The sequence below is a fragment of the Salarias fasciatus genome, chromosome 7 (genome assembly GCF_902148845.1).
Source record: "Salarias fasciatus chromosome 7, fSalaFa1.1, whole genome shotgun sequence".
Classification (NCBI taxonomy): domain Eukaryota; kingdom Metazoa; phylum Chordata; class Actinopteri; order Blenniiformes; family Blenniidae; genus Salarias; species Salarias fasciatus.
In genome coordinates, this window is record NC_043751.1 from 26742989 (window position 1) to 26761429 (window position 18441).

Genomic DNA, 18441 nt, shown 5'->3' on the forward strand with positions numbered 1-18441 from the left:
AAAGTGTAAATACATCTGAGTCCATATTTTCTTTCACTTTTTTATTTTTTTTAACCAGTGATGGCCATTCCAAGTCATAAAAAGTCAAGTTAAAAGGCCATTTTCACAAGATTATAGATGGTAAAGGCCTCCATGCCACTTTCCACATGATCGGGGCTAACTGTGATCATCAATATGCAAAAATCATGATAACCCACCATGACCCAAACTTGCCCACACTCCACCACAAACTCCTCCTCGCGCTGCTAATTTGCCCTTTTCTCCCCATTTAAACACAAGTTTGTAAATAATTGTGTGTCTGGATGACCGTTTAACTGCCGTCTTTATAATAAACCAGCCCGACCTTGTAAATCAATGAAATTCAAGCCTGTTCTTTGATGTTTAAATATACAGATCATGTTTCCATGTCATTTGGTCAAAGTCTGTGCAACACACACACACACACACACACACACACACACACACACACACACACGCCCTGCAGGGTATACGACTGCCATCTCTCCACCATGATTAATGTCAGTGGCAATATGAAACCCACCACTCCCTGGGGGCCGCCTCGGTTTCTCCTCTCTGGGATTTTTATTGTGGTTGGAATACAGATGGTATGAACTTAAAAGGGAAAGCCCGTTTGTAGGATCTTTTAATGAATTGGACCCCCCCCCCCCCCCCCCCCCCCCCCCCCCCCGGGCCCCCCAACAGAGGTTTCATCAGTGTGAAAGACTGTATGCTTTCAAATTATATCAGTGAGCATGGTCACATAACAAGTTGTTTGGTAATTGACTGTGATCTCGTATTAGTCGGCATATCCTGTTTTGAGTTTTAGAAACACACTAGGTGGAGTGTGTTTACGGTTATCCCGGTTGTCTTTACTTCTCCCACGCACACGGATGCACTCTTGCAGCTCATGTGATCCCTGACAAGGCTTTTCATTGAGCCCTGGATCACCTCCCAGCCTCCTCAATGGGGGAAGAGCTGATGTGTGTTGGATGTGACAGATAGTCAAAGGTTCTGTCCTCCGAAGTGACGGCTGCTAATGGCTTTTCCCACAGGAGGAGGTCTATGTCTATTTTCATCCTTCTGACATGCAGGAACTCACAGGTAATGGGGAGTTTACCTGATGCCGTGGAGGGTGTGCGCACACACGGCAGGCTTCAGTTTGGGATAAACCACCTCCGCTTTGACTGATCTTTAAATGAGGCTGGTTTACAGAGTAAAGCGAGCAGTACGGCAGCAGAGAGCCTCACTATACAGACACACTGAAATCTGTGATCATTTATTCCACAACCTGAGCGATTTTTGTCAAATAACCACTCGATCTGCACCAGGACTGTCAAAAACATGTTAGCCCAATTTCAGGATGTTTAAAATTTGCTTGGTGGCTTGGCAGACCGGGCTCGAGCCTCTTGAGGGCCAGTTTTGGCCCATGGGCCTTATGTTTGTTTGACAACCCTGGTTTGCACTCTTGTTACTGAGCTCAATAAATTTTAGGATCATGCTGGTCAGGTAACTTTTATTCCTTGAAAAACAGCAGCTTCCAATTTGGAGAGAAGAATTAAAGCTCAGCCTCAAGCAGCAAAATAAAAATGGTAAAATATAGTTTTGGGGATCTTCAACTGTAAAATATACCTAAATCCAAGTGTTCCTACTTGAAAGTGTAAAAAGGTGAACATCCAAAAATGCTACATGAATTGTAGTTTATTCATTTATTGCAAAGTTGTACAGAGGAAAAGGTTCCAAAATCAACTGTGGACCCAATTCATTCAATAACACTTCAGTTGAAAATGCATTGTTTTTTGTATTTTTGTTTCAGGAAAGTTTAATTTTGAAAACGATGTTTGTTACCTGACAATGGCAGAACCAGTGAAAATGATGTAGTTATCATGCGTGCATGTGCGTGTGCGCATGTGTGTGACAGTGTGTGTTGGGGATCTACATTTGACTGGCATTTTCAGTGGTGCAGCTACAACACGTAGAATCCCCAGGCAGGGCAGAATTAGACACCCTCCACTGCAAAATGAGTCATTCGACATTTCAAACCCAGAAAAGGAAAAGCCGACAGTTTGGTGTGAAAAAACTCCAACAATCATTATTTTTAGAACTATTTGGCACAGATCGAGAGATAAATCAGCAAATAGCTCAAAAACACGAGATCGAAAATTGGAGAAATCTAGTTTTCATTCCACGAGTTCCTCAAACTTTAAAAGGCAGCCGTAACCTCAAGCATTAGCTCATCCTGTAATTTGACAAAGGGACGGTGTAGTAACTCCATTATCTTCACTCCATTCGGAGCCTCCAGGTTGTGGTTATCCGGGCTTACAGGATGTTTTGCCTCCTGATTAAGCGAGAGCGACAAATGGGCGAAGTGACGGACCAGGTGGCTGCGAGGAAGGTGTTGCTGATGGCCCAGGTCACTCAGCATGCCGCTCTAATTTCAGACCGCAGCCTGGCAGCCAGCGAGAATGTAATCCTCTTTACTGTCTATGCACATGCTCGGACAGTGTGCCGGTTCTCCTGTGAGTGAGTGACATGCGAAGAGCAGGAGAGGGAGACTGGGTTCCTTTAGACAGAGATTTTTTTAAGATACGTTGTATTTCAGTGTTCACATCTAACCAGAGTCGCTTTTAGAGCTTAGACTTTGTGTGAGGATGAACGGGTTTGAGACCGTATTAAGGTCAGGCAGGTGTGAGGACATAATAAAGACTTACCTGTCATCCATGTGTAGATTAAGTTGGCCTGTGGGCCAGTTTATCTGGTATCTAGTTTGCCTGGTCTTATCTTCTGTTTTGGTAGTTTTACAGTTGAGATTCACTTCTGATAGCGTCCAGTTCCTTATCTGTCCATACGGATGTCGGGTACTGTTGACTGTTAACATTTATGGTGGATTGTTCTCTGCACACCTGTGTGTGTGTGTGGCGAGTACAGTGCCACCTCCTGGCCTGGCATGCTAACTACATCATTTCCAGTGAAAACGGGAAAACTCCGACATGACAACTAAAAAAAAAAAAACACGATCTCACTTTAAATGTTGCCTAATTTATCGGTGTTATACAAACTGATGACAGTCTGAACCCAGCAGTCCAGTTTTTTTTATAGATTTACAGTGTGTTTATTTTTTTTGTCGAGGTCCTTAAAAAAGTATGTAGCGCCTCCATTTCTCCACCAGAAGTCAGTCCCGACTCCATACCAGTGCATTTTGTAGCATGATGGCCTCTCCGTGCCCTCCTGCAGCCTTTAGCTGGGAGCGGCACCAAGAATGAGATTTGTCTGAGGATAAGTGAGTTAGACGAAGACCTGGCGTTCGGGCCAAGCTTGTAACATCATCCAGGTAACGGCGCCTGGTATCAGCCGGAGTGGAGAGTTCAGACATTCATTGTCGTGACTCATAATCTTATAAACATGTGATACAGTATATGAGCCGGTGCGAAGGAAATATGGATGCTCCCCTGTTAGATTAATAGAAAAAGCCCCTCTAAATCCATCACGCCGCCACCGTTAAACTGTATCCCGCACCGTGAGGTGCATTAATGTGGGCGTGTGTGTGTGTGATAGTGTTACTGAGTCAGCCTTGTGGCACGGCTGATTGAGTTAACATATTGGGAAGAAATCTCTTCCATTCAACAGTGGAAGTCGGTTAATGTGTTGAGCATGTGGAATGCTTGAAACTGAAGCTGTGTTCGACGATTTAAGTGGAAAAGCCGCGGCGACATTGATACCGCTTTCACACGGAAACCTTATATATGACAAGGGGTGGCGAGGGCAGTGTTTTATGTGCGTATCGGAGAACATTCTCAGGCCAACATCAGAACACGGACATGCAGTAAACAGTGTGTTCTAATGTTGATTTACTGTGGCAACTACGGATGGCAACTGAAAACTGGTTCCTTGCTTTTCTGTGCTCTTATCATAGTGATTTTGGTCTCATCGTTTGTGTCTCTGCTTCTTTTTCAGAGCAAGGAAATAGCCTTTCAACTCCAGGAAGACTTAATGAAAGTCCTGAATGAGCTGTACACAGTAAGTAGTCCTGCCTTCTCTCACTAATGCACTCAAATATATTCGTTTTGGCCGCGGCTGAGACTTCTTTACGGTGCTGAGCTAAATAATTTGTAGCAGCTTGATGTCTTTAACCCGGCAACTCAGATGTGTCTGAGGGATCTTAAATTTCTCTGTCAAACCAATTCATCACGACTTAGTGACTGTGGGAAATGTATGATTTCATTAGCCCTCAGGAAAAGCATAAAGTCATCTATTTTACACTCTTGAACTGGTTTTTTATAACCGAAATATCTACCTCATGATTGCTGTACCGTTCTGTTTGTAATGGCTCCGATCACTTACATTTTATTTGCTCTGAAGTACAAACATTTACTTTTTTTGTCGATATTGATTTTATTAGCTGACGGCACCAACAGATAGAAACTCATGCAAATGTAGAGACTTTACATGCAACAGAAATCCCCCACAATGATCACAGACCATAAGCCTCAGATTGCGGGCCTTTAGAAACCACCCTGCATAATAAATACTTTGAAGATACCCAGAATGGGCTCAAACATTCGAACCTTGTGGCTAAATGTTCTGGAAACCTTTGTAACATTGCAATAGACCATCAAACATCTGCATGAAGCAGGAATCCACATCTGCAGACTACTTTCTATAACAGAAATTCTTCTGCAGTATGTAATAATTTAAGTAACTGCAGCTTTGACCTTGTTGATAAATGCACTTAAAAATCTGAAATCAATACCTAATTCTACTGAACTACAGTAATCAGCCCTGTTAGCCTACCATCTTGAAACGTTGGTATTTTGATCCCACATCCCTCCCATGTGTGCAAGTTTCCTCAAGCAAGATAATAAGCTGTACGTTTGTCAGAATGGCCGATCATAGGAAATGTGTAGATACTGATAGAGTGGTTAAACGTGAAAGTAAGTTTATTCATTTTGTATTTGGTTGGTTTTTCCTTTGCTGTAACAATGTCTTCACAATAAAGAGATGGCTTTCATTTCATGGTGAATGTTGCAACATTTGTGACAAATGCATCAGTGGGATGAGCAGCCATGCTTGGCGTGTTAACCACGCACAGCTTTCCTCACACAGACTGGTATACGTTTGCTTATCCGAGCCCCAGATACCGAGCATAGAGAACTGCAGCGGTTCTACTTCCAGTCGCTGTTCCTGCTGCTCCAAGCACGACAGCGTGTGACTCCAAACTCAATGTGTGTCACTCTGACCGCCGTCCACGCTCTAGATCTGACCCGGTTTAGCCCGGCGGGCGGACACGCACACACGTATTTACACATACGTGCACACTCGCACATGTGGGGCAGCGCTTGCATCAGACGGCCGCAGTCCCGATGCCGGCCTCCGCCAATGAAATAACAGGTCTGATCTGTCTCTAAATAAGTCCCTCTAAAAAGAGCAGTCGAGTAAACAAACCAGCAGCCGAATCCAGACCAGTAAGTGTGGAGTGCAAGGCCCAAGGTCAGTCACCCATTTCTAAACGGGTTAGACCAAACCCCACCAAAGGCAAGGCACCCAGACAAACGGGAGCTGTGCTCTGTTATTCCTCCTGCACGGAAATAACTCGGTTCGGAGGAGAGATATTTAGATTCCGAGTTGGGCGAGCCTCGATCTGCGCTGAAGCCGAGGTTTCTGCGCAGGCGAGTGTGTTTCATACGCAGGTTCGGGGGCTGTAATTTGCTGAAGTCAGTTCATTCTAGGTTAAACCGCCGGGACTTGATATTGCTGCCTTCTCCCGGGCGTTTGAGTGCGTTTCATGCCCTTGTACTCAGCTCAACGCACTTGGTCAACTGCCTTGATGCCAAATCCATTTAGCTTCACAGAAAGGCTGGAAAAAGTTCAATTAGACTCATTTTAGCTGATTATTTATTGCACAGTTTCAAAGGAGTGTTGCCAAGAAAAGTAATTTTTAGCTGGCTTTTGGAAAGACTTCTGTTAAGTAGGTAATAACTTCTTCTTTTTAACTTTCCTATTGTCATCTCAGGTTCTTTTCTTTGCCTTCATTTCCCCTGATTTATTTCACTGCTGTCTCTCCTGATCTCATTTCCTCTCTGCTTCCTCCTCACCCCGTTTTATGGTTTCTTCCTTCTCCTATGTTCTCTCTCCTTCTAAAGTGTTGATAGAAATGAGTTTGCGTGGGAGTTTTCCATTTACTTATCGCGCCGTGTTGGCATTGATTAATTTCCTTTATCTTCTCCACGCCCGGTGACTCATCGACGGCATCCTCAGAGCCTCTGATCTGTTTGTCTTCACCGTTCGCACAACTTCCATCAACCCTCAACTTTCCTGAAAAACTCTTTGTATTTCAAGATTCACCTGCGACTTAAGACTGAGTCACCGTCTAGTGGATCCATTTAGCAGGATGACGAACACACACACACACACACACACACACACACACACACACACTTCAAATGACGAGTGAGACTTTAGGAAGTAAAACTTTGTTTATAATAAATTCGTATAAGCCGTAAGTGACTCAGGGTAGATAAGTTGAGTTTTTTTTTTTATGTTCAAGAAGCATATGCAACATGCTGCACATGAAGCAGAGTAATTTGGACGAGTAAGATGTGTTAAAAACATGAACTAAAGCAGGGGTGTCAGGATCGTAAAGCCATGCAGTCGGGGTGAGATTTAAAAAACATGCATAATGCAACAACTATAAGAGAAGTTTTTCGGATATCTCACTTTATTTCCCACCAGAAAGTTGCATTAAAATTGTCTTTATGTTGAAAGTGTTTGGTTTTGAGAAAAATATAGACAGTTTAATCACCTACGCTCTGCTTCAATACAAAGAAAAACTTCAAAGTTTGAATTTAAAGTTTATTATTGCATTTTTTCACCGGTCCAGAACTGTCAAGATGAAACTGGGCTGTTTGTAGCTGCTGAACTAAAATGTGTTTGACTCCATTAATATAACATATGTGACCATATCAATCCTGTTGCACTCACGGACTGACCCAGATTCTCTCCCAAAAAAAAAAAAAAAAAAAGAGGCGGAGAGGAGCAGTTGACTTCCCGACTAATAATCTGATTCTAAAATTAGAGGGCAAACCCAAATCTACTTCCTGGAGGTTTTTTTTCCCCCCCTTCAAACGGGAGGCAGTGAAGGCGGCCCGTCGGATTTAGCGGCGGTGATTTGTGGCTGTGGGTGTGCGAGCGCCTCACATAAAAACGGCTGCAGGGAATCTGTCTTGGGCTTGTGGTTGAAGGGAGAGACCGGCGGCCTGCTGCGAGAGGAGCCCGATCGATACGTGATGAATGAGGGCGGTCACTCGACGGCCGCTTCAGTTGTGGGTTATAAAAGGTCAGTTGCAGCTGTGAAGATGGATTATTCTGACCTCTGACCCCCGCGGCAGCTGACCGGAAGCTCAACATATTTGAGCGGCGACATGATACGGGCTCGTTCCTCTGTCCAATCAAACAGCTCTTTGTTCGATACGCGTGGTTTATGGCGATCTGTGTGTGCGTCCAGGTGATGAAGACCTACCACATGTACCACTCGGAGAGCATCAGCGCCGAGAGCAAGCTGAAGGAGGCGGAGAAGCAGGAGGAGAAGCAGATCGGCAGGGGCGATCCCGTCTTCAGCATCCGCATGGAGGACAAATATCAGAGGCGCAGCTCGGTCAAGAAGATCGAGAAGATGAAGGAGAAGGTAAAACACAGCCATGAAGTCACGAAACATCCCTTTATACGTCTGCTTTCTTCAGCTTAGGGTCACTGGGAGCCAATCCCAGTCAGTGACCGTCAGTCCATCACAAAGCAAACAGAGACAAACAGAAGTAGAAGAGACATTACTCATGAGCTACCTGCAGTTAGATAAATTAATCAAACCGTTTCACACTCACATGTTTGATTCTGGATTTAGTCCCAGAATAAAAGCTTTTTGTGCCACAGCACAGCTTTTTGTTGTTTTTTTTCCCCTCCGAGGTCTGTCCGACTCGGCTCAAGCAAGAAAAAGCCAAATGAAAAAGCTCCTGCAGTCACAGAACGGGCCTGTTGAGCTAAATATCTGAGGCACATGATTAAAGCAGACAGGAATGGATTTGTTTAACACCGCTTTTTTTCCAGGAATGCTTTTGGGAAGTGTTGAAAATATGAATGATTTGGAAGCGTGTTAGTCAGAAGCCTTTGGTCAGTGGATGGTGACTAACCTCCGTCTCATGTCTGTCTGGCAGAGGAAGTGTGGGACGAAGACAGATGGTTGAAGTTAAGGACGTGGGCTGTTTTTAGTTTAAATTGTTCCTTTTCCTTTCTTGTTCCTATTTCTTTTTTTTTTTTTTTGTTTTTTTTTTTAGCTGTGTGCTGAATTTAAGTTTTTTTTCTCCTCGACTGTTCAGAGAAACTGTTGTTTTGCCAGTAATCCCGCCGCAGCCCCGCGACTCGCGGTGTGTGCTCAGACATTAAAAGCAAAATCACTTGTCAAAAAGCAATTCTCCCCTCATTAAACCCATCCCGTCCCGCTCCCTCTGTCGTCGTCTGCCTCTCATCCTCGTTCTAATTCTCTCCTCAGCGTCAAGCCAAGTACTCCGAGAACAAGCTGAAGTCGATCAAAGCGCGGAACGAGTACCTGCTGACGCTGGAAGCAACAAACTCATCTGTCTTCAAATACTACATCCACGACCTGTCCGACCTCATCGATGTGAGCATAAAACCGGCTGGTTTTTCTCAATCGTGTTCCCACACGGCTTCATCTTTGGCTCGTTCTGGTTTATGTTCTCAATTTGCACATTTTCATTGCACAAATGATGATTTTTGACCTAAAGAATTGCTGAAAGTTCATGTCCTGGCACACAGGAAGTACCAGATCAGTGCGATTTCATGTGAAAGTTGTTGTCAGTTTCTCTGCAGCTCACTGAGGGGAAAAGTTTCTGCCAAAAACTGCACACAAAGTTTGGAGCCACTTCTCCTCCGAGGCCGACTTCAATGGCGAAGGAGGAGTTTTAGCCTAATTTCTTCATGCTGAAGGCCAATTATTGTTCACGGGTGTTTTTACTGACCTTTAGAGACGATTTAAAATCATAATCAGCAGAGAGACTGATGACTTCCACAGCTGGGCCGCGTATCAAAGAGCTTTTCGACCACCAGTCTGTGTGGGATGAAAATTACAGTGCAGGGCAGAATTAAAGCAGCTTATTAACTTCTCTGATGGAAGACTTTTTCTTTTTTTTTTTTTTCCTCCCTCTGCCCTCCTTTCATTCTCAATGTCATTATTGGAATCCCTCTGCTTTATATACCATATTTGGGGTTGTGCATGACTTTGTGCCGCTTTTTGAAAAGTCGTTGCAACTGTTTGCCTGCAGAAAGCGAACGTCCCTCTGAACCGCCGTGGTTCTTACATAACGTTCAGGTGTGGGTTATCGCTCTGTTTACAGCAGCGCTCATTCCCTTCAACTTGGCAGATGACTTTGCTTGACCTTTTTTTCCTACCACACTGATAAACATCACTTATTTATAATCCGGCTCACCTGGATTGTTGTTATTTTTATTTTTTTATTTTTTTTCTTCTCCAGCGGAGTAAACTCACCTCTGAGGCGTTTCTAAGGAAACAGGCGAAGGTCGGGTTTTTAGCGAGCGTTTAGAGTTATATATTCCAGACAGGCCTGAAGAAGAGAGAGCAAAGCAACCGCTATTCAGCGGCATGCTGTGAGCTGAAATTACCCCTCTCTCCGCTTTGCTCACAAGCCTTCGCATCTCAACAGGGTGTGTGTGTGTGTGTGTGTGTGTGTGTGTGTGTGTGTGTGTGTGTGTGTGCGTGTGTGTGTGTGTCTCTGTGTGTGTGTTGAACTCTGTGTGAGCTGCATGTGCAGACACACACACATTTGTTTATTGATGAAGACCGTTTTCAGAGAAAAGAAACAAAAGCGTACAGGAAGACGGGCCGTGGCGTCGTTTTGAGTGTGTGTGTGCGTGTGTGTGTGTGCTGAGGGCTTGTGTGTCTTCGCAAGAGAGACCTTGGCCAAGGTTCTGGTTATTAAAAGTCAGCATTAGATCCTGGAGGTAACGCTCAGAAAGTCCTGGAATACAAAGTTGTGGGTATCGATTTTCTGTCACTCTTTGATTATAATTTTTTTTTTTTTAATTCCTTATATGGCTGTGAATTCTGCTGCTTTATTCATAAACCTTCCACATTATATTGATGTTGTATGTTTGTTTTTTTGCAGTAAAAAAGCACCTTGGCAGGAAATCAAGCTGACATTTATATAAAAAATGCATTTTATGTGGATTCCACCAACGTGACTTTATCAGTTTGATCTATAAACCTTCTCTTTAATGTATTATCATAGGTTTAAACTGCGGAAGGATTTTTAGTTGTTTGAAAAACTCCATACTTCCGTTTGTTTCCTCGCAGTGCTGTGATTTAGGCTACCACGCCAGTCTGAACCGGGCCCTCCGGACCTACCTGTCGGCGGAGTACAACCTGGAGACGTCGCGCCACGAAGGTCTGGACATCATCGAAAACGCGGTGGACAGCCTGGACCCGAGGAGCGACCGGCAGCGCTTCATGGAGATGTTCCCCACGGCTTTCTGTCCACCCACCAAGTTCGAGTTCCAGGCTCACATGGGAGACGAGGTACGGCGTGCGTTTGTGCTCGACACGCCGCGACAAATGACAAAAATGTCATTTTAGAGTCACAAAAGCTGCAAAAATAAGTTTTAATATGAGTTTTTTAAGCCCTCCACTGTATATAATCCAATGGAGTAAACCTGGAGTGGATTCGGAGTAGATTTTAAAAAGTCTCACACTTAATGAGGTCTAATATTTAGAGCTTTAAGTGCTGTTTTTACTAGTCATGTTTTACGAGGCAATGAATTTGACAAATCCCGTGTTATTTCTTCCTCCGGGTCAACATGTGTTTGCAGCCGCTCACTGTTTGGCTGATATCATCCCTCTTTACGAGCTGCCGTTGTGCGGCTGTCTGCATTCATTTGGCAGAAGTCACTGCGGTTAAGCGCTGCAATCCGGGAAGAATTCGGGTGTCTGCAACCTTTTCCCGTTTCAGCCGCGGCTTGCGCGCCGTTGTTTCTGCGGCCAGGTGACATTATCTGGGCTTCTTGGTCAGTGAGGTGTGTGTTTCCTCCCTCTCCCCAGGTGTGTCAGATCTCGGTGCAGCCGCCGGTGAACGGGGAGCTCATCCTCAGATTCCAGCAGCTGCAGTCTCGCCTGGCAACTCTCAAGATTGAAAACGAAGAGGTAAAATAGTCCCGCAAATAATTCATTTCTCAATCTGGGTTCGTGGCGGAGGGCTCTTTGAACGCGTCAGAGATTTTCGTCTTGCATTTCGGTGTCTGCGAGAGACTCGTCGGCTGCACGATGCCGGCAGGTACTGAGAAGTGAAGCTACTCAGGAAAGTTAACTTTAGCCAGAAGTCATCTGAGGTCAGACAGAAAAAAAAGCTTCCTGATGATCTCTGAAGTATCACGTTTTTCGTTGCATATACACAGTACACATCCACACACACACACAGATGCACACACTGTGTGTTTTCCTCTCTCCCATGCCCTGCAGGTAGCCATCAAACCCTCTCTGTGAAGCCTCCATTTTTGCTCCCACTGGTAGAATTCAGTATCTTGCCTTTTATTGGCACGAACCTGTCCTGCACTGCTCTTTTTTTTTTTTTTTTGACATTGAAGGTGCATCTGAGCTTCGTAGCCCGCGTTGCTTCCCGGTTCTCTGCAGTATGCTTGAGTAACTCCACATTTTTTATTCAACAAAGGTAAGAAAGATGGTGACTTCTGCTGGTTCACAAAGTGAAATCACATCCATCAGGCTGGCTTTTATATCCAGTCTGACCTGCTTCTTCTGAGTGAGCTCTCAGCTCTTTTTCCTCTGGTACATTGCACACAGAAACAAGGTGATGCTAAACTTACCTGCATGGTATTTACCAAGTCTTCATATTCCTCTTGATTAAATTATCAAATGGAATTTACTGAGAATATATTAAGAAGAGACAGTAATTAAGAGATGGAGTAATGCTCTTTTACGAACTGTTTTTTATTGACAGCGATCCATAACTTCGTTTGGTTTCCAATAAATCAACAGACGCAAACTCCCATTCATCCATACATGAGATTTTTCATCACTGATGAACCTCAGATGCATCTTTTGAGACTGTGGGAGGAAACAGGGAAAGTACTGGAAACAAAAAACACATGGAAAACAGAAGTACAGAAAGACTCCAGATCCTGATCTGTTGTCATGTAGCTCAAAAATAAGTCTGAAAAGGATCAACACAAACACTGCTTTAGATCTTAATGCTACACTTTACCATGAAAAGTCGCTACCTCGTTGCTATCAAACATGCCTCAAAGCCATACTGTCAGAGTGAATTTGTAAGAACTTACATAATGCAACAGCTGAGTTGGGTTTTATTTGTGATTTTACTGTATTTTGCACCAGAAGATTTCATTATAGTTGAGTTTGTGTTGACATTGTGGTGATTTTTTATAGTAAATGTTTGGTTTTGTGAAACTATGGACATTTTCATGGCATATACTCTGTGCTTCGGCAACAACAAAAAGAAAAAAAAAACTTTAAAGTTCAAATTTAAAGGTTATTATGGCACTATTTTACTGGTTCACTCAAGATACGGTCCCTGAACTTAATGTTTTGCTGAAACAATCTAATCACAATCACATCATTTATTAAAAGGGTTTTTTTCTTCATATTTTGTATTCTATGTAAAAATCAACTTTTAAGTTAACCTTCTGCCAGATTGAAAAAGATTTGCTGTTGTGAAAGTAGATGTAAAAGAAAGTCATCAGTGAAATGAATCCTCCGTTACCGTTGGCCGTCCGAATGTGTTGTTTGATTGTTTGAGGGAATGAATCCAGGCTGGTCTGCGTCCTGCTGCTATCGCCACAGCGCACACCGTATGCGCAGTGTTCCTGCCACTGGGCCTATACACATGCCCGTGAGTGTGTGTCTTTGGGTGTGTGTGTGTGTGCGCGAGCCCCGGTGGCTGGGTGTCCTTGTCCACTGCCTTGCTGAAGCGGATGTCCTGGCGGGTCACGATTGGAGGGTGCAGCCGCCTCATGTTCGGATCACCAGATGGCCTCCCTTCCCCGGCATGGTGTGCCAGACACATCCTCTAAAAAAAAAATCAACTTTCAAAGCAGGAGTAGCGACCTACAAGCCCGACAGTGAAGTGTGACAAGAGGGCCTGTCTTTATCTGGACAGGAAAAGCGTTTCACAGAAGTGCAGCTGCTTCCTCAAAACCTCTTTGACTCCTGTTAAATGGCGAAAGAAAACATGGTTGAATAATTTACTCTGCATCAGTGATGGCGGGCTGCAGCATGAGGGGGACGACGACTCTGGATTTTACTTTCAGTCTGATGTTGGAGTTAATATTACTCAGCTTGGTGCCTCATTTCACACCATGTTGTAAATTTGGAAGATCGTTCGATTTAACTTTTGACGTACTCAGCCTGATGTGTTTCTTCATTCATCTGGCCATTAAGGTCACATTTACCACACACTCAGAAAAGTGTACCTAATGATGTTTCTCATGCTAATCTAATTCCATCTCTCTTTTGTGTTTGTTTTTTTTCTCTGATACAAATCAGGGAGGAACATCAAAGCCTGTGTGTGTTCGCATAATCGGATGATCACAGTGACTGTAAGATCCTCTGAAAGCAGTGGCCTGACTCTAGAAATGTGGGAAAAGATGTTGGGATCATTGTGTGTTGAGCGGAGTTGTTTTGGCGTTTCACAGTCCTGGTGTTATTTTTGGGCCGAGCAGATGATGACGGTATGCGAACGAGACTGATGTTCTGCCAGCGGTGATGCTGCACTGGAGGAAATGCCTCAATCATGACTCTCTGCTGGTAAAAAAAAAATAAATAAATAAGAATAAAAGCAAACTTGATCCCTTCTTGGGGACTTTCTCCAGGTGTGTTGTGCAGCTGCAGGGAGTGACGGGCATGTACACTGAGCAGCTCTAAGAGCTCTGGAATAATTCAGCCCCAGCAGTGAACACTGGTAACTGTTCGTGTGCTGAATAATGAATAAACTCGCCAGCTAGAAGCAATTCTTTCACATGCATGGCTCCCGTCTGCACAATGACAGCCGGGCCTCTCGCCTCCGATGGGGCCACCCGGGATGAGGCTGTCAGTGAGCCTCAAAACGCACAAACTCAACTAACAACTGCGTGTCGCGATTGCTTACTTCTGTCATGGACCAGCCGAAGATGAGCTGAAATGCAAATAAAGATTTTCTAAGAAATACTTTTTTGTCCATCTGTGCCGTCGAGGTTCACGAAGCTGCCTCTCCTTTCACATGTTGTCGTCATATGTCGTGATACAAAGGACACACGTGTTGTTTAAAGCAGTGGAACTGGCAGAACATCTCGTGCACTCGGTGCACCGTCGCACTTGCACAGATCCCGATGTTTATAAGCTCTGGGAGAAGCACTGTTGACAGGAAGGCGGCGGTTATGGAGATGAATCTTAAAAGCCTGAGCCTTCAGCTGAATTTACCTTCTCCAGCCAACTTTCCTCACCTCTGGCCTCTCTAAGTGCATGCAAATTGATTGCTTTGGTTGGCAGTCACGTTCAGTGGATCTGTGGGAACGTGTCTCCTGTCCGAAAGCACCTGAATTTTTCAGAGTGTCTCGGCAGGGAGAGAGTGGTTTTTAGGGAGTGTGATGAAGTGAGCTGCCTCACATGCAGAGGAGAGATGACATTTAGCTTTTCAGACGGCAGGTTTCTGCTCCAGATCGACACTTGAAGTGAAAATGCATCGCTTTTGCGATTTTATTTATTGTCCTTCTGCTTGTGCATGTGCAAAAATAACTATTTACTGCAGCCAGAGAGTTGACCAAAACAGATGTGAGGGCTCAGCTCATATAAGAGGACTGTTTCAGCTGTGAAGTGAAAGTTAAAGGACTTTTTTTTTCCTTTTCTTTGCAGATAAAGAAGACGTCAGAGGCCACGCTGACCACCATCCAGGACATGGTGACCATCGAAGACTACGACGTGTCCGAGTGTTTCCACCACAGCCGCTCCACCGAATCGGTCAAGTCCACCGTGTCGGAGACGTACCTCAGCAAACCCAGCATCGCCAAGAGGAGGGCCAATCAGCAGGAAACAGAGCAGTTCTACTTCATGGTGAGCGGAGGGAGAGAAAAGAAGTCCTGTTACTATTTTAAAATCTGTAGGAAAACAGACATTAATCCCTCTGTTTAAGCTTGGAAGTGAAGACACCAAAAAGATGGGAGTCACAGCGTTCATCTGGACCAGCGTTTGCTTCATTTGTGCCTGTAAACTCTGTTTCTCATGCACCAAGCCCCTCTGAAATCTTTGATCAGCTGGCAGAGGGGGGGGGTCGTTCCCAAAATACTTCCATTTTGTTAAGTTAGCCGCTATCTTGTTGAAGTCGGAAGATGGACATGCTCTGATAACGGCTTTAAAAGGGCTCTCGGCGTGTCCTTTGCCATTGGCCGCCTTATCACAGATTGCCGTCTTAAGAGCGGGCGCTCTGCTTTGGCACTCGGGGCCGGCGTGTAATTACGCTCAATTCTCTGCAGAAATTCCGTGAGTTTCTGGAGGGCAGCAATCTCATCTCCAAACTGCAGGCCAAACACGACTTGCTGAAGAGGACGCTTGGCGAAGGTACCGTCATGATCTCGTTCAAGTTAAACTAAATAAGATTTCTCAGAAAGTCTGCATGATACTTTATTTATGTTCATGACCTTGTGTTTTGAGTTTTCCCCCAGTCGTTTCTGCTGTTTTGGAGTTCAGCTCAGTTGAACTGCTCAGCTCCCACGACGCTGGTTGAAACAGTATAGAAAGTACATTAATGAATCAAAGTCTTCTAACATTCACATTTAGCACAAGTGACTCCTAATCTCTATCTAAACAAACACGATACGAAATAATTCCCTTTTATGCAGTCATACTTGAGCAGTTTTGTGTTGCAATTCTTTCTGCTTTCCCCCCACAAGTCACTGCTCCCTGATGGTAATCTGGGCTTTAGCCAGAGCGGTGGGGGATTGCGAACTTACATTATCCGTCTTAGTGATTGATTCGCTCCCAACTTAATGGACCGCTGTGTATTAGAGGGGTGGCGGTCATTACAACAGGCTCTCCTTGTTCTGCACCGGCGGGATCTCCAGGAGGCCTCGGCCAGTGTCTGTCAGTCATTGTACCGACCGGCAGTGCTGGTGGTCCCCGTCAAACATGTCCGCCTAATGAGTCAAGGAGCCGTGAAGTGACGAGGAAGAAAAGCCCTCATGCTCCTTCATCACATTGTTGTCAATAGGCTGCAGTGCAGTGAGTCACTCAGACGCGAGGACAGGTCAGATCCTGTCCACGGGAACAGATGGCCACACATTCACAACTTCTCCTGTACTTCCAAACCGTTTGGAAACCATTTTCAGCTTAAAGTGACTTTACTTGTCCAAACATGCGTCCGTGTGATCTTACAGTCGTGTGTGTGTGTGTCTGCATGTCTGTTTGTACTGTTTAGTTCATATGAAGTGTTAGCTCGAGCTGTTTGGTGCCGGTTGTGTGTGCGTGCACGTCTGGCGGTGCGTGTGGGTTCGTTTGTGGACAGATGGCAGGTTTCAGATGCTCCTCCAGCCGTGCGCGCCGTTCTCTGCAGGAACCTCGGAGACAGGTCCTGACAGGTCCACTCCACCAACTTCACCCTTGCATCCCTTTTTTTCTTCACAGGCCACAGAGCTGACTACATGACCACAAGGTAAAACACACACGCACTCACACACACACGCAAGTCTGCACCTGTGTACTTTCAAGATGGCTGCACAGTTTGTTTTGACGAAAACTCTCAGTGACATATCGCAGCTCCTCGGGGTGACGACTGTTTGGCCCTGAAAATATGATACGAACTGCTTTGTAAGAAGATACTATGCACGCATTTTTCTCATGTTCCTAGTATAAGTTTAGTATTTTCAGCCAGCATTGTCAATAGATACTTCAGAATTTGAAATTAGTTTTGACTAAATAGACAAACATTGCTGAAGCTGCATACTTTCGATGCTAAAAAGATCATAATTAAATTATCCTACAAGTAATTAAAATGTACAAAAACAATTCATCTGATAGAGATTTGATGAGAGAATAACTCTGATCTCGACAGACTGCAACAGTGATCAGGCGTCCAGAACCTGTTGACACTGTTGTTGCAGAAATGAATGCTGGGGACACTGTAATAAGTCTCCATTGAAACCGGTCACTCTCCCGTGTATTTATAAATGAGCTGTTGAAGGGGGAAAGTGTCAAATTCTGTTTGTGTTTTTCTGCTTTTTAGTGAGTACATCAAAAACTGTCTTGGACAACATGCCTGAAATTATTGGGTTCTTATTATTAACAAATGCTCACAACAGTTTACAGCTAGCCACCAGGTTCTCAGATATTTTATTGTTTTGGCGTTTTTTGTACTAAGTTTTAGCTCATTTGAACAGAATTTTGTTTTTTCTTACATAATGACAGAGTTTTGTTCATATTGCAAACACATGATCTTTTTTTTTTTTTTTTTTTTTCGTTGAGATTCACATTTTTGGGCCTTTCCAGTGAATACGTCTGGTCGCTATTAATAAGTCCAGACTCTTTTCATCTGAGTCCAGCAGGTCACAAGGAGCCAGGCTAACAGCAAGTGACACAAAGTCACGCACACCAGCACACACACTGACACAAACTAATGGCGGCTGTCCCCGGCGGGGTCCGTCATGAGGCAGGCGCCGACAGCGGCTCTGACATTTCACTGGCCTGTGGTCTCTGCACAGCGCTGCAAGGAAGAGATTACAAAAATTCAGGAGTTTCTTCGCACGTAGCGCTTCTGGATTCGAAACGATTTCTTTGAGACACACACAAACCTGCATGCTCTTACATAAAGTGAAGCACGGTGGTCTGACTTGTGGCGGGGACAGATGAGACGTTTTATCATGAACGCTGCTTTGTTTCACCGCTCTAATGCATTCTTTGTATTCTAGACATCCCAACGGGCAGCTCAGAACCCACACTGCCACCCGGCGGGCTAGACCCCGCTCTGTCTTTAATGTTAGGTTATTTAATGGCAATTTGGAGTCATTCATCAAGGTACTTATTACCAGTCTGCTGCTTGACTTTGCTCCTCCTCCTGCCTATTTTCTGCCTTGCTCTGGCTTTTCTGGTCGTTTCGGTGGGTTCCCCCGAGGCATCTTAGCCCAGTTCGCCAGCTGAAAATCAACACATTTGAGCTACGATGGATTCTGGAAACCTTCCTCCGGAGTCGGTGAGCTCCTGCAGCCGGCGGCTGAGACGTTACTGGAGGCACTGATGGATTCAGAGGGGCTGCAGGAGGAGCGGGGCGGCGGTCGGAGGGATAAATGTTTGTCTCCGTCAGCTCCCCTGACTCACTGCTGACCTGGCATCGCTGAACCGCTCTGGCAGAGAGTTTCTGTCCTCCTCCTCCT

The 18441-nt window shown here is 44.7% G+C and overlaps 1 protein-coding gene across 4 annotated transcripts in view; it reads left to right on the top strand.

Moving 5' to 3' along the window:
• The window catches only part of srgap1a (SLIT-ROBO Rho GTPase activating protein 1a), a 75416-nt gene that overhangs the window by 35738 nt on the left and 21237 nt on the right, over positions 1–18441 (top strand). For 2 of the 4 annotated variants that reach the window (XM_030096320.1, XM_030096321.1), the window contains exons 4-12: positions 3952–4014; positions 7499–7678; positions 8537–8665; positions 10376–10597; positions 11117–11218; positions 14936–15133; positions 15553–15637; positions 16700–16727; positions 17980–18085. In XM_030096320.1, coding sequence (XP_029952180.1) covers positions 3952–4014; positions 7499–7678; positions 8537–8665; positions 10376–10597; positions 11117–11218; positions 14936–15133; positions 15553–15637; positions 16700–16727; positions 17980–18085 — 1113 coding nt within the window. The remainder of the gene's footprint in view (positions 1–3951; positions 4015–7498; positions 7679–8536; positions 8666–10375; positions 10598–11116; positions 11219–14935; positions 15134–15552; positions 15638–16699; positions 16728–17979; positions 18086–18441) is intronic. The other 2 variants (XM_030096322.1, XM_030096323.1) reach the window with 1 other exon arrangement.